The 16,662-nt window shown below is 37.6% G+C and overlaps 1 protein-coding gene across 5 annotated transcripts in view; it reads right to left on the reverse strand.

The window, feature by feature from the left end:
* Tbc1d5 (TBC1 domain family member 5) overlaps window positions 1-16,662 on the reverse strand; it is a 452,807-nt gene that overhangs the window by 185,686 nt on the left and 250,459 nt on the right. For all 5 annotated transcript variants that reach the window (XR_005974648.1, XM_041656297.1, XM_041656299.1 and 2 more), the window contains one exon: window positions 10,091-10,193. Coding sequence is in view for 4 of the 5 variants with exons in the window: in XM_041656297.1 (XP_041512231.1) it covers window positions 10,091-10,193 (103 nt within the window). In the remaining variant the exon portion in view is untranslated. The remainder of the gene's footprint in view (window positions 1-10,090; window positions 10,194-16,662) is intronic.

The following is a 16,662-nucleotide window of genomic DNA, read 5'->3' on the forward strand; positions in this document are numbered from 1 at the left end:
TCACTAATATAATAGACAGTATCAGCTAAGTCAAATGCTTCTATTCTTTTGCTCCAGGGCTTGATCTTGGTTCTGAACTCAAGGGTTTATGTGTGTCAAGCAACATTTGCAATGTGTAAGTACTTATTCAAACAATCACCACCACAAGGATGTCCATTGTTACATAGAAAAGCATAAAAGTCGAATGCTACAAAATGAGTTCTATCTACTTTTAGAATTTGATTGTAATTCTAGTAGAGAATGTATTCTTTAAAATACAGGGAGCAGTTATCTCTTAAATGACACGACAAACAATAAATTGGCATGGCAGACAACCTTGCACCTGTCAGTTGCTTCAAGATCTGTACTCATAAATATGAATTTCACTTATGCAAATTATAATCATGAGCTACAGTGTAAAGATCTGCACTGAGGGCAATGAAGAACTGTAGACCTAAGAAATTACTCCCAATGTTTTCATTATATAATGGCTCCAAATTAGAATGCCTGTAGATTTAGGAAGAGCTAAAGTCAGCTGGCTAGGAATGTTAGATAATAAGAGAAACAATCTCTAGCAAGCATGACAGAAAATCAAGTTTTCAATACAATTTTAAACATGTTTAATCAGAAACCTCACATTTTTCCGTGTACTTCAACAACAAACTTAAAATATTTTCTCTTATACTGGCATTCAACAGTGGATCACAAAAATGGGCACAAACCAAGAAAAACATTAGTTGCTACTTTTGTTTAAAAGTTAGTCTTGTCCATCATTTACCTATTTGGAGGGAAAATAAGATGTTTGTTAGATTAGGTATTAGCCTTATTAATACCTATTTTGATCTTTTAATCATAAAATGCCATACTTTAGCATACAAAATAGATTATATTCTTTCTAGTCACAAAAGTAAGCAAATGCTCACTTCCCTTTTGCTTGACAGATAAGAATGCTCTTTTACTTTATAAATGGTGAGAAAACAAAAACTTTACAGGAAGAAAAAAGAAACATGAGAGTAGAGATGGCATTTTGCTTGTAGAAAAGGTAGAGGCTTCCTGTGCTGTGTGGACAGACCCTGATTGTCTCAGAAAATCTGTTATTATCCCACAGTTCCTGCCTTCACTTTAGCAGACTGCACTCATCACTTGTCAATAGTGTTGAGTACAAATGATTTAATAACATAGTTCAAGTCACTGATTCTTTACTGGTGATGCAAAAAAAGCTATCATATATACCTAAAATATTTTATCTAACTTTTAGCACAGGAAACACTGAAAAATTAGGTGTACTGTGGTTTAAAAAAGATGGGATGAATGGAAAAGATTTAAATACAACTTACACTCATTTATAAAGTTCTCAAAAAATTTTATTACAAAGCATCACATCTACTTAACAATGTAATGTAGGCAATTTCAGAGAGGCAAAATACAATGACAATGAAGTGAGGCAGACAGACTGGCCTGATGCCAAATAAACACTAAAATTAAAAACTATCAGAGATACCTGTATGGTATCAGTTTTGCCAATTTCTAATACCTGGTTCAAAACAAATCTTTAGAGTAGAACTTCTGGGTAATGATACCTGTTAAAGCCCTTGATACACATCGTCCAGAGAGAAACCCCTACTGCAGAATATAGAAATAAACATTTCACATCTTCATATTTATAATTTTTAAAAATCTCAACTCTCACAATCCTAGGAAGACTGAACTCAAAATCTCTGCTGGTCATTTTTAATGAGTAAGCTATTGTGTCTTAGTAAAGAGTGGGTTGTCCTATCATGTATAAACATGTATGGTGTATATTTGTTTTCCTGTGTGTTGGTTACATGTTTAATCATGCACGTATGTTCATATGTGGAGGCTTAAGGTTCACATCAGTTATCTAACATAACTGGTCTTCCATCTTATTCACTGAGGTAAGATCTCTCAATTAAATACAGGGCTTGAAGCTATGGCTAGTCATGTTAGCCAGGTTATAGTGGAGATTCCGAATAACTCTGTATTCCAAGGCTAGAACTGCAGACAGACCACATCCACTTGTCACTGACATGGTTCTAGAGATTGGAATTTAGGATTTCTTGAGCAGCAAACACTGTAAAGACTGAGCCATCCCGACAGTGCCTGACCTCCTGAAGTGTGTAACACCTTTTTACCAAAGACTTTAAGCCTATTCAATTTTTTATTAAAATATTTACCACGTTTAGCATTTTTCTTTCAATTTTGATATAGCACACCACACTGAAATTAATTTCCTGATAATAAACCATCTTTCGAGTACTTTTTTTCATGCCCAACAAGAGCTCTCTGAGGTAAAGATTAAGTGAGGTGAGGGCTTCCTTTAATTCAGTCAGTTCTTTACTCATTTGAAAGTAGGGTCATTTTTAATCCAGAAAGAGAATATAATTTATTTCTAAATAATTAAACTATTTTATTTAATAAATACTCCATTTTCTATTATATCAAAAGGGATATATACCTAACTTTTCCCAAGAGTTCTGAAATGTCATCTTTATTATAAATCGAATGTTTACCCCATATTTTTCACTTTTATGCTACTTGATATAAACCTAGACATCTGGGAAAAAGAACCCTTAAGTGTGAAAATGCCTCAAAAAAATTGGCCTATACGAAATCCATATGACATCTTCTTGATTAATGATTAATGTAGAAGGGCCCCAATCAATGTTGGGCGGTGTCATACCTGAGCTGGTAGTCCTGGATGTAAAGCGGGCTGAGTAAGCCATGAGGAGAAAGCCAGTAGGCCCCACTAACCCAAGGTCTATGCATTAGTTCCTTTCTTCAGGTTCTCGACTTGGATTCTGGCCTTGACTTCCCTGAATAAGGAACTACAAGCTAGAAGATGAATAAAGCTTTCTACCCAAGTTGCTTTTAGCCATGTGTTTTATCAAAACAATAGAAACACAACAAAGATAATTAGTGTTCCATTAGATTAATATTATTAAACAAGACCTGAATATTATAGACTTGGTCTACACAAGTTTTAGTCTATATAAGAATAATGCTAACCATGGAAGTGAATGATTTTTACAATAAAAACTTTACAATCCTGAATGATGACATGGAGAAAGACAAGAGAAGATGGAAAGACTTCCATGCACAAGGACTGGCAGAACTAGTACTGTGGAAATGACTGTCCTGCCACACACACACACACACACACACACACACACACACACACACACAAATCAGATTCAGTGTAATCCTAATCAAAATGCTCATGACATTCTTCACATAGGCAGAAAAAAATCCTGAAATCCATATGGAAGCACAAAACACCTTGATAGCCAAAACAATACTGAGTAAACAATAAACACACATGCATGTATGCATACACGTGTCCCAGCACCAACACCAATAGAAAAAAAAAGACAAAACAATGTTGAAGGATTCACCACACCCATTTCAAGACGTACTAAGTAGTTACCCTAATTAAAAACAGCATAGCACTGATACAAAGACAGATATGTGGATTAGTGAAATACAGAAAAGTCTCAAATATGAGCGCACACAATTATAACCATCTTACATTAGAGAGAGATGCCAAAATTATACAGTAAAGAAACATTTTCAATAATTGGTACTAGTAGAAATGAATGTCCACACATATTAGTAGACTAATATCTATCATCTTGCAAAAACAACAAAATAATAATTAACTCTGAATGTTTTCCAGAGCACAACAGTAACCTGAAATGTGTCAATTTCTAGAAGAAAGACAAAGGAAGTATGTGGCAAAACACAGATGGAGAAAAGGACTCTACATAGAACTCCATTCTAACAAAAATTAAGTCCAACAAATGACAAAGGGGATGTCATAAAACTAAAATGCTTTGGTATAGCAAAGAAAACAATCCATTAAGCTAAGAGAAAGGCCACAGAGTGAGAATATTTGTGAGCTTTTTATCTAACAGAAGACAAGTATATAGAATATATAAAGGGCTCAATAAAAAGTCAACAACAAAACCAAATTGGTCTATGGATCTGAACAGAGATAACAAAAGAAAAAATTTCCATGAAGCATCTTTAAAGGTGTTTGTCATCCTTAGCATTAGGCAAATACAAATTAAAATTACTTTGGGATTTCATCTTCCTCTAGTCAAAGTGGCTAAGAGCGGGAGAACAACTGCTGGTGGCATCTATGACTAGGGCAGCCGTCTGGAGTCACCACAGACAAGACTTACGAGTGACACAGCTGTCCACTCCTTGGCCGTGTTCATCACTGTCCTGTTTACAGGAGCCAGGAAATGGAAACCACCTGATGTTCTTCACCTGATTACTGGATAATGAACATATGGCACATATTTACAATAGAAGTCTATTCAGCTGTAAAGAAAAATGGAATGATGAAATCTGTAGGCCAGTGAATGGATCAGGAAAACATATACTGAGTGATGTAAGCTAGACTCACAAAGAGTTAGAATGTGTTAAGTATACAGCCAGAAATGACTATAGAAGCCAGGGAAGTAGACATGGTTCAAGGGGAGTGGACAGGAAGAAAATGACCTTTAAAGAGGGAGAATGGAGGACTTAGGTATTATGAAGAGGGAAATAAGGAAAACAGGTAACAGACTTTAACTGGGTAAAGAAGGTAGGGTAATAGATAAGTTACTCTCTGGATTTTTGAAAAAAAAACATAGAGAAGCACGATATTTAATAAGCTTACATAAAATATATAATTGTGTGTGCATGTGTATGGGTGATAATACTTTCCCCAAGGGTCAGAGACTATCAAACAGAAAACTCTAGGGGCAAGTATGCAAATTTTCGCTTCAAGTTGTCAGGGGAGTGAAAGAGACTGCCCAAAGAGCACATACTATTGCCATTGTTTTTAGTTGACCGCAGAACTTGAAGGTAAGTCCTTATTGCTTAAAACATTACACACACTGGACACAGGACTTGGAGAACTTAAGGTGTAAGTGACCTGAAAACCTCTCTGAAAGATAAATTGTCATAGTATGAGTAAGTACAAGCTGGAAAGAGAAAAAAAAAAAACAATCAATAGTTCTACCCAGATTTGAAGCTACAACAATGACCACATTGGCAAGATACCCCCAAAAGTTTGTTCAATAGTGCCAATTGTATCTAGGGTATGAACAATGCTCATTTAATTGAACTTAAGCCCCCCTCCATAGGAGGGAATTCCTGCTTTGCACTGTAAGACAGTCAGCTATGGCTGGAGGGGTCACAGACCCTAGCTCTGCCTTTTCCTAAACCAATGTAATTTCTGTTGAATTCAAATATGTATCCTTATAACCAAAGGTAGGTACACTTCTGATCCATCATCAAAGAAGCTTCATTTTGCATTTTTGAGACTAGTTCAGAGAATCACACCTGGAAAAAACTCAAGTGACTAACTGCCCAGCGATGTACAAATCCATCTGGTACGTCTACAGTGCAACCACCAACATCTAGTGGGTAAAATCTAGGAAAAATGGTGGGAACACTGTAAGAGCAAGAAGTATAGGATGCCTACTGTTGAGGATCTTCTAGAGCTAACAAGGAAGATGCACCCATGAAATCTCAACAATATGGCTGCCTAAATAAGGTATGGGTAATCACAATATCGCCTGACATACTAATGTGGACAGGGGAAACTTCACAAGCCCCCGGCCCAGAAATGATTAATTGCCATAGGCAATTAATGGCTGCTAAGAGAAAGGAAATCAATTGCTACTTTATACAGCTTACCCAATTCCAAATAGTCAACCATAAACATACAAAAAAAGCATTATAACAAACCCCGTATGTGGTAAACATGCATATATATACATATACACACGTGTATATATGTAACAGTAACAAATAAGAACAAATAATACATTTGAAAGGAGGAGGAGAGGGATACAAGAGGATCTGGCGGGAAGAGAGGGAGAGGTGCAAATGATGTAAATAAAGTATTCATATATGAAATTCTCAAAATACAGAAATATTAAATTTTAAAAGTAATTATTTTTATTTTTGTATATTTCTGCCTTCTTTAACTATCATTGACTATTTAGTTTTTGTGGCACTTCTCTCTCTTAAATTTTCCTGGAGAGATGGCTCAGCGGTTAAGAGCATTGCCTGCTCTTCCAAAGGTTCTGAGTTCAATTCCCAGCAACCACATGGTGGCTCACAACCATCTGTAATGAGGTCTGGTGCCCTCTTCTGGCCTTCAGGCATACACACAGAAAGAATATTGTATACATAATAAATAAATATTAAAAAAAAAAATTTTCCTATCATTCAAGTATCATTTGTCATTTGCTTATCACATGACAGATGCCACATGCACTAGGGATATAACAATTAACAATGTAGACTGTTTCCTAACCTGAATGGGGATTTATTCATTAGCAGGAGATACACATTAACAAAATGTGTGTCAAAATGGTTAAGTTATAAACTAGTATGTGTATACACTAATGTAGGAGGTTCTTCTGTCTATGTATTGCTTTCATTGGTTGAATAAAGAAACTGCCTTGGCCTTTTGATAGGGCAGAACTTAGATAGGCGGAAAGACAAAACTGAATTCTGGGAGGAAGAAGGCAGTGTGGCAGACACCATGGTTCTCTTGCCCAAGACTGACGCTGGTTAGTCTCATGCCAGCAAGTCACAGTCAAGTGGTGATGCACATTAATGGAAATGGGTTAAATCAAGATGTGAGAGTTGGCCAAAAAGAGTCTAGATATAATGGTCCAGGCAGTAATTTAATTAATATATTTTCTGTGTGTTTACTTTGAGAGTTAAGCAGGCCAGGCGGCGGGACATGGCCCATGCCCTCCTACTACAGGTGTAAGCTAGCCGGACTGGACGGAACAAAAGGACCAGCTCTCCCTACTACAATACGCAAAGACATGGGACTAAGTATGTGCATGATTCTATATCCAAGTTCTGCAGCTGTGGCCTCAACAACCAGTGGGTTGAAAACAGTAGCAAAACAGGGGCCTGAGGATATGGGTCAGTCAATAAAGTTTTCACTGCATAAACATGAGGACCTGAGTGTGAACTTTAATACCTATGTAAAAACCTACGTGTGGTGGCCTGCATATATAAGACCAGCCCAAGGAACACAGAGACAGGAGAATGCCACAGGTGTGCCAGGTGTTAGTTCAGTCAATGAGCTCCAATTCAATAAATACTTGTCTCTTGAAAAGTGTATTAGAAAGCAACTGAGGTAGACAGCTTCTGCCCTACACACACATATACAAGTACACATCGGACATATACACACACTGCACAAAATAATTAAAAGGAATTGCATCTATACACACACACACACACACACACACACACACACACACACGTATAAAACAATTCGAAGAAACTGCATCCACACTCAATTTAGTAACCTTCTTTTCAGTTTGGAGCATGTCCTGGAACTAGCTCTTGCAGACCACTCTGGCCTCAAGCTCACAGAGATCCACCTGCCTCAGCCTCCTGAGTGCTGGGATTAAAGGTGTGTACTTGGTGATTTACACTATATCCTTTTAGAGGCCCATGTATGTATGTATGTGTGTGTATATATGTATATGAGTGAGCTACCAGCTAACATATTTATATATTGAAAAGGTGAGAAACAATATTAAATATAATTATTAATCATATCTCAAATCAATAAATAAAGGTATATTTTACTGAATAAAATGTAGAATCCTCTAAACAATATAAAGACAGTATTTTTTGAAATAAAATCATATTATTCTGTGTGTATAAGTGTTTTGGCTGCGTGTATGTCTTTGCATCAAGTGTGTGACTGGTGCCCATAGAGGCATGAAAAGAGCTGGAGTTATGAAAGTTTATGAGTTGCTATATAACTGTGGGAACTGAACCCAGGTCCTCTGAAAGAGCAGTCAGTGTTCTTAGCTGCTGAGCCATCGCTCCAGCCCCTAACAGAATCTTTTAGAAGTTTAATTTTTAGTTCTAAAAAATCTACAGCATTTCTGAAATATCCGGGAGAAATTATTAGTTTTTGTTTGTTTTGTTTTTAGATTTACTCTAAGTTGGGTGGTGGTGGCACACACCTTTAATCTCAATATTAGGAGGCAGAGCCAGGTGGATCTCTGTGAGTTTAAGGGCAGCCTGGTCTAGTGAATTCCAGAACAGCCAGGGCTGTTACAGAGAGAAACTGTCTTGGGAAAAAAAAGATTTAAATTTTATGGGTACGAGTTGAGTGCTCATTCATCCCTACATGTATGCCTGATCACCATGTGCACTGCCCACAAAAGTCAAATAAAGGGCGCCAGATCTTATGGAACTATAGTTATATACAGTTGTTAGCATCCAGGGGATGCTAGGAACTGACCCATATCTCCTGCAAGAGCAACAAATGACAGAGGGTTCAACACACAAGGGCATGGCTTCAACAGGAAAAAAATAAAAACAAAAATCAGATATAAACAAAAGCAGATGAAAACGGAAAGTATATATACAACTTTAAAAGAGAAATATCCCTCAGGTATAATCATTATTTGACTTGAAAAAACACAGTAAACAATGTATTCTTCTTAATATGTGTACTCTGATGTCCCCATCCCCCACATCTCTGCTTAGTTAAAGCTGTTATCCTGCATGCTCTTTAGTAGTCTCGTACTCAAAACCCATGCCTGTGAACATAAAGGTAACAAAGTTTTCTTCAACAGCCTGTAGGCTCACAAAATTGAACCTGTTCTTTTATCTGCCTGTGCTCATTTAGCCCACCAAGCAGTCTTTATTAAAGCTGCAACATCAGGCAGTCAAAGTTCATTAATACCATTTATATAATCTCTGCAATTTCAATTAACTCAGCAAGACATTCTACTACATGATAACAGTCTCATTAATTCAATAAAATCCCATAACTATTAACAATATGGTCGATGTTAAACGGGGTGTCACCTAGTACAAAATAATAGCTTTAACAGCTTGTGATGAAACTGAAGGCTTTTACCCCTTAAATTTAATACGGTTAAATATTCAATCCTTCTACAGCAAGGTATTATTTCTCTAAGAAAAAATCTATAGGAATTTAACATGTAGAGGGGGGTAATCAAGTCTTTTAAAGTGAAACCCAGGTATAAGATGTCAATACTTTTACATTTAGTAATTGATAGGTTTGTTTCAACTTATCTAGAAATATAATCTTCCACACTCCTACATAGTCTTTAATATAAATACACTGGTCTTCACACAACAATGATGGAGTACGATGTCACATTATCTTCTCTGTATAGAACTTGTTTCCATTATGGAAGACTTCCCTGATTTAGTTTACCTTTTTAAAAAAAGAACTGAAGAAAGACACTAGAGGATAGAAAGACCCACCTGCCCCATGCTCATGAATTGGTGTAATTTATATTGTAAAAATGACCATCCTAACCAAAGTAAGTTATAGATTCAATGTAATCTTAATCAAAATACCCACAAAAATCATAAAATTTGCATAGAAGCATAAAAAACCCTGATAACCAAAGCAATCCTGAGCAAAAACAATAGAAAAATTACTATGATGGATGTCACGCCATCCAGTGGCAGTATAGTATTTACTGTTAAAGTAAACGAAGGCAGTGTGATTGAGCACAAAAACAGACTGGGAGAGCAAGGGACAAAACAGAAGACTCAAACGTGAGTGCTGTTTTCCGGAGCCTCTCCATCCCCATGCTCATCTTTGAAGCCCTAAATGTAAAGGCACTATGGCATATTTTAATAAGATACATATCCCAGACAATTACTGAGATCATACATTAATTTAGAAAGAAGAAACATTTATATTTAAAATTTCCCACTGAAAAACATGCTATTATTTTTCTATTTATTTAGCTATTGCTTTAGTACTTCAAAGTCATTTACAGTTTTCTTTATACAGTTTTTATAACTTTATTACCAAATATATCTGCAGACATTTGAATGAGATGCATATCTTCAATTTAAATTCTAAACGGCTACTGCTGGGCTGTAACTGACATGAACACATGTGATGGAGCTGGATGAGGAAAGGCCTAGCAGTTCTGGCATCAACTGTTCGCATTCAACAACAAAAGGCATGTACACAGTAGTAGCAAATATAGTTCTTCATACAGCTGTATGGATATTCTGAGTCAATAGGGTGTCACCTGTAAGATATTTTCCTTACCTGTTTATAAAGCAACTGCTCGTTTTCTCTAGCATAACAAAACAGAACATCTGTAAGAATTTTTCTCACATTTTCTTGTTGGAAAAACTGCATTTCAGGAAATCTGAAAAAAAGAAAACAATGAACACATATTGAACCTAACCAACAGTTTCAGGAATATCCAAGGTCTGCAGAACGTTTCACCTCAACTCTGATCAGCTATGACAGAATTAAAGAGGCGATAAAGAAAAAGAAAAACCATTAAATTCCACAGGCACATGATATCCTTCAACAGCTAAACTTTTCATTTTTTTCATATAAATGATTTTTTCATATACTTAAAGTAAATGTAGGAATTATAGTAATTTTAGAAATGAATGACACACAATCAACCTTTTGCGGGGTGAGAAGTTGTTTTGTTTTTAGCCTATTTTGGGGGTATTGTCTGTTTCTTTCAAAGAAACAGTCTGGTCTCACTAAACAACCCAGTCTAGTGTGGAAATGGCAATCCTCCTGCTTCAGTTTCCTGGATACTATAATTATATAGGTATGTGATCACATATAATCACCCCATTTGGTTTTTTGAAAATATGCCATATCATTGTAACTATTTTTCTTGGTATCAGGATTCCAACTGTATACTGCAGTACCATCAGTTTCATCTCATTAGATTACAGAGTTAAATGGAACACAAGTTAGTAAGTCTTGATGAAATGTCTTTGATTGACTGTGAACTATAAAATGGTAGATAACCTGCTTGAAAAGGGCTGAATAAGTTATCTGGGATGTGACAACATACAACTGAAAGAAACCAATGAGCAAACACAGCAACACACATACAATGGAAGGACTGGAAGCATGTCATCTCTAAGAGTCAACTGGGTTCAGTCAACAATTTGTGCAGAAGAACAAGGAATATTAGCATGAAAGGCAACTAGATCAGACAGAAGGATAAGAAGGCAAACAAGGTCAGTGTACCAAACAGATAACTGGAAACAGAAGAGAAAGGTAAGTTACATGAAATAAAAGTATGGCTTTGGTATAGAAAAAAAGGTGGGCCAGTTTTGGAAAAAAGATCTAACTGAGTAACACAATTCAGGGAGTCCACATTTTTTTACTAGGGGAGTGATAAAGACTACAGGCAGAAATAAGCCCGTCAGTAAGCTATTATGGGAAGAAATAGAAAGCTCACAAATCCAAGGAGAAAAGTCTGTGTTTAAATTCATGATGCCACATTTCTAACTGAAACAAGGACGGCTTGGAGCTGTTGCTATGGAGCAGGAGAGGTAGTACTCAGTTTCTCAGTAAGAGAACAGCATGGGAAATGCCTGAGAAATAGTGGGCTTTAAGGACAAAAACTATTATTAATCTGGGAGTAAAGGTATTTTAGTTGAGAAAATGGATCTAGCAGGCTTTGGAAACACAAAACTAAGAAAAAAATTAATAGAATGGGAGGAAAACTACATAGAGCATGGAAGCATATAAAGAACATGGAGGAAAGGGGCATTACTACTAATTCTAGATCTTGTTAGCATAGGGTATTACTACCACTAGAGCATGGAGGAAGAGGGCATTACTATTACCTAAAACATGGAGGCAGACGGCATTACTACTCCCTAGAACATGGAGGAATAGAGTATTACTACTCCCTAGAACATGGAGGAATAGAGTATTACTACTCCCTAGAACATGGAGGAATAGAGTATTACTACTCCCTAGAACATGGAGGAATAGCTCATTACTACTCCCTAGAACATGGAGGAATAGCTCATTACTACTCCCTAGAACATGGAGGAATAGAGTATTACTATTCCCTAGAACATGGAGGAATAGAGTATTACTACTCCCTAGAACATGGAGGAATAGAGTATTACTACTATCTAGAACATGGAGGAATAGCTCATTACTACTACTTAGAACATGGAGGAATAGAGTATTACTATTCCCTAGAACATGGAGGAATAGAGTATTACTATTCCCTAGAACATGGAGGAATAGAGTATTACTACTCCCTAGAACATGGAGGAATAGAGTATTACTACTATCTAGAACATGGAGGAATAGCTCATTACTACTACTTAGAACATGGAGGCAGAGGGCATTATTGAAAATGGCAAGTACTCTCCAACGGAGTCATTTAGAGACTAGTAACATCTGAGTACTCCATATTACTAAAGCTTACTGCTTTTTTTCTCAAGACCTTGGCTGTTCTGTGCTTCAGACCCATCCAGTGCTGTCTAACTATGAGTGTCAGCAGTTCCTATAGTTCAGGCTATACTTGTAGTGGAGCTATATTAGGCAGCAACGAGGAGCAATTTTTTTAGATTCTATTTCTTATAAAATTAAGTCAATTTCTTCTGAGTTTGTATGACTCTTTTAAAATTTTCCTTTGATGAGCATGTATGTTAGACTCAGATTTTCACACATCCTTAGCAGCAACAGAACCTCTTTGGGGGTTGGGAAACAACGTAAGAATCTGAGCAGGGTGAACGCACAACTGTGCATGAGCCTGCTGTGACAACCTCCAGACACCCTGACTGTGCATGAGCCTGCTGTGACAACCTCCAGACACCCTGACTGTGCATGAGCCTGCTGTGACAACCTCCAGACACCCTGATTGTGCATGAGCCTGCTGTGACAACCTCCAGACACCCTGACTGTGCATGAGCCTGCTGTGACAACCTCTGGACACCCTGACTGTGCATGAGCCTGCTGTGACAACCTCCAGACACCCTGACTCCCCATCTGACCTGCACAACTGTGCATGAGCCTGCTGTGACAACCTCCAGACACCCTGACTCCCCATTTGACCTGCACAACTGTGCATGAGCCTGCTGTGACAACCTCCAGATACCCTGACTCCCCATTTGACCTGCAGGCAGTAATCAGGATAATGGATAAATATGCAATTAATGAAGTAAACTGCTATTCTTAGAGAAATAGTTATTAAGGGAAGAATAGAGCATTTTAGTGAGGAAATTTCTGTGTCTGTCCCTCATAATGCGACTTAAGCTTATTTCCGTTGTTAAAGTAGATGCAGGAAAATATTTTGGATCAGCTGGGTCAATAATTTTGTGTGATGCTTTTTTGTCTATTATTTATCTATTATTTAGAAATGTTTTATGAGCACTGACAAAAATAAGTACGGTTTGGGTGTTGTAATACAATGATCATGGAAAAACAATGAAAACTGATATACTAACTTTGCCTCATATGTTTATGAATTATGTATATAGCGAGTGTTTGCCATCTAAATATGAAAAATTAAATTACATTGTATACAATTCATGGTTTTATTTAAAGTCGTACTAATCACTTGGGAGGTTAAAAGTAAGAGACCTATATGAAGTAAAATTCAGATAGATAATTTAAATTGTTCATTATTAGTAAAAATCAACCAAAAATGGATTAAGCACCAGCATGTTATATGAGCACATCTACATGTATACTCTCCAATTTTCAAGGGCCAATTCATGAAATTTCATGTTGCCCTGTATGTCTTTTTTTTTTTTTTTGAGAAGTATGATTTGATCTTCAAAATCTTTTGAAACCACAGCATTAAGTAACTGAGGAAGAAATACACAGGAGATTTCTGAAAAAGAAACACAAGGATGTGCTTTCTCATAAGTTAGAAAAAGAACTGATAATCACAGAAGTGTTAAATTGGAAAAATCTAGAGATAATCCAGTCCAATTCAGATCAATTAGCAATAAGGTGGAGCCGAAAGAAATTCGTAATGGCCAGTGTGAGTGGCCAGACAGCAGAGCTCAGCACTAGGTCATTTCATCCCTATGGTTAAAAGTAAGCCTGAGAGCCAGGCTGTGGTGGGGTAGAGGCAGGTGAATCTGTGTGAGTTCAAGGCCAGCCTGGTTTACAAAGATGGTTCCAGGGCAGCCTGAGTGGTTACAGAGAAATCCTGTCTCAAACCGTACACCCCAAAGCTACTGATTGAGTCCCCCCCCAAAAAAAAAACCTAAGTAGGACAATAAGAGGAAAGAAAATTCACAATATAAATAGAAGTGAAGCCAAATTTAATTATTATATTACTGAAAAATCAAAGTCCTGGAAAAGTTACTTTTATATTTGGACAGAAAAATGAAAATAGGATGAAGACAATTTTGTAATACTATTCAAAGAAATGTATAGGATCAATGCAAGCATCATATTAAACCCTATGTCATTTATGGTAGGTACAAAAAATCATATTTACAAGCCAAGGAAGGTAGAAGCCAGGGAAGGCCCACACAGCACCCCACAACCCTAGAGAACAGGTGCCACTTTGAGGAGCAGGTATGTGGAGGAGAAACGGGAGACAAGTAGAGTGGTGTGAGCACTGTGGAGAGAAGCAGAGCTGAAGGCGCAAAGGAAGTGATAACAGGATAATATGAGTGGCCTATACTGACACCTGGGACCAAGTTTTGTACAGGCTTGAGCTGTGGCTGGAGGCCATGTCTGGGGTCTGTGGCCCTACCCAGCTGGGATCTGTGATGATGTTTGTGGCCTGTGTTATTATGGGAGGCAATGGGAGTGCTGGTCCCTATAGCCTGGACACAGGAGAACATTCCTGGCTCTCTCAGTGGAAGAGCTGGCCCCACCCACACCACACCCTACCTCTGCCAGCTGCAGCAGTGGGAGAGCTGGTCCTGTACAGAAGAGACTAGGTCTACCCCTCACCTTGAACCCGGGAGAGACAGCCCTGATCCTGGCCTGAGGGTAGTATTCCTGGTGAAGGGTCTGACTGACAAATTCAGCTTCCACCTAGGCCAACATCCAGGGATTTGAGTTGGCCCACCCCAATGTCTTCCCGATCTGTGACTTGTTATAGTTTGTGAAAGGACTGGTCCTGTGGAACCATAGCTGCAGGATCTCCAAGACTCGGGGCAATGGCAGGGTATCTGAGAGGAGTTTCAGTAAGTCCAGTATTGATGATGTATCAGAAGCCAGAGAGGCCTTGAACCAGACCAACAATTCACTGCAATGAACATTTACAAGTAAAGTTGTTTGGGCAACAATTAAAGTAGTATGGCATTAAAGGCATGCGCCACCACCTCCTGGCAGGCGGATCTCTGTGAGTTCGAGGCCAGCCTGGTCTACAAGAGCTAGTTCCAGGACAGGAACCAAAAAAAAAAAAAAAAAAAAAAAAAAAAAAAGTGGTATGGTATTGGTATAAAAACAGACACAACAACCAACAGAAGAAAGCACTGTCTTTTGATTTTTGACAATGAGAAAAAGAATATACAAAGGGAAAAGAAACAGTCTTTTGGCGGGTGGTAGTGTTTCACACCTTTAACCTCAGCATTCTGGAGGCAGAAGCAGGTGGATCTCTGTGAGTCTGAGGCCAGTCTGATCTTCAGAGTGAGTTCCAGGACAGCTAGGGCTACACAGAGACCTGTCTCCAAACACCCCCCTCCTCAAAATAAAAGAAAGAAGGAAAGGATGAAAGAAAAGAAAGGAAGGAAGGAAGGAAGAAAGAAAGGAAGAAAGGAAGAAAGGAAGAGAAAGAGAGAGGACATTAGATATCTATAGGGAAAAGATTAAAACTGGGACCTTATATAAAAACAAAACAAGACCTTGTAAATTTTTTTAAATGATTAAATTTTAACATAAAACCTGAAACTTACATTACTAGGAGAAAATTTGAAGAAAGCTTACACTGGCCTGGGCAATGACTGTTTTTAGATTTGACTCTTAAAGATAAATGGCTGAGGAGATATTTCTCTAAAGAAGACACACAGTGGCTAACAGACAAATGAAGGACTCTAGACTTCCTAGAAAGTAGGGACCTGTAAATCAATGAGATATCACATCACACCTGACAGAATGCATATTCTCAAAAAGACAAAAGAATGAAGTATTAGTGATAACATGCAAAGAATGGAATCCCTGACTATTGTTGGCAAGGATGTAAATTAATACTACCATCATAGAAAATGGTATGAAGGATCCTCAAAAATAGTATTTACTTCTTCACATGGGCTGTAAGATTTGACATATCAAAGAAATGTCTGTATTCCTAGTTCCAATATAGAATATAAAACATATGCTAAGTTATCACCTCAAGCTAAATATACATCAATGGATGAAAGGTTGAGAAGAAATGTACTATGAATATACAATGGAAGAACTTTCAGCATTAAACATGAAGTTTTAGTGGCTGCATATAAATGGAAGGAAAATAAGCTATAAACAAAAAGGCAGAATCTCCATGTTCTACTTGTCTGTGCAATCTAAAACAATGGAACTTGAAGGTTATGGGATGGGGATGAAGTTCATTAGTACAAGTGTGTAGTACTTTGCTTTCAAAAAATACAATTAAAAATACCGTGTGTGTGTGTGTGTGTGCACGCACGCGCGCAGTTATGTGCAAATAAGAGCCACAGAGAACAAAGGCATAGGGTCCTCTAGAGCTGGAGTTACAGGTGGTTGTGAGGAACCTGATGTGGGTGCTGGGAATTGAACTGATGTTCTCTAAAAGAGCAGCTAGTGGTCTTACTGCTAAGCCACCTCTCCAGCTCCCCAGTACTCAACTTCTTAAACTGCATATAATCACAAATGAATGTGGCCAAAGTAAAAGGCTTCTGAACGTGTGATTA

Source organism: Microtus oregoni, unplaced genomic scaffold (assembly GCF_018167655.1).
Source record: "Microtus oregoni isolate MIOR12 unplaced genomic scaffold, Mior012 000007F_ref0000211, whole genome shotgun sequence".
Lineage (NCBI taxonomy): Eukaryota > Metazoa > Chordata > Mammalia > Rodentia > Cricetidae > Microtus > Microtus oregoni.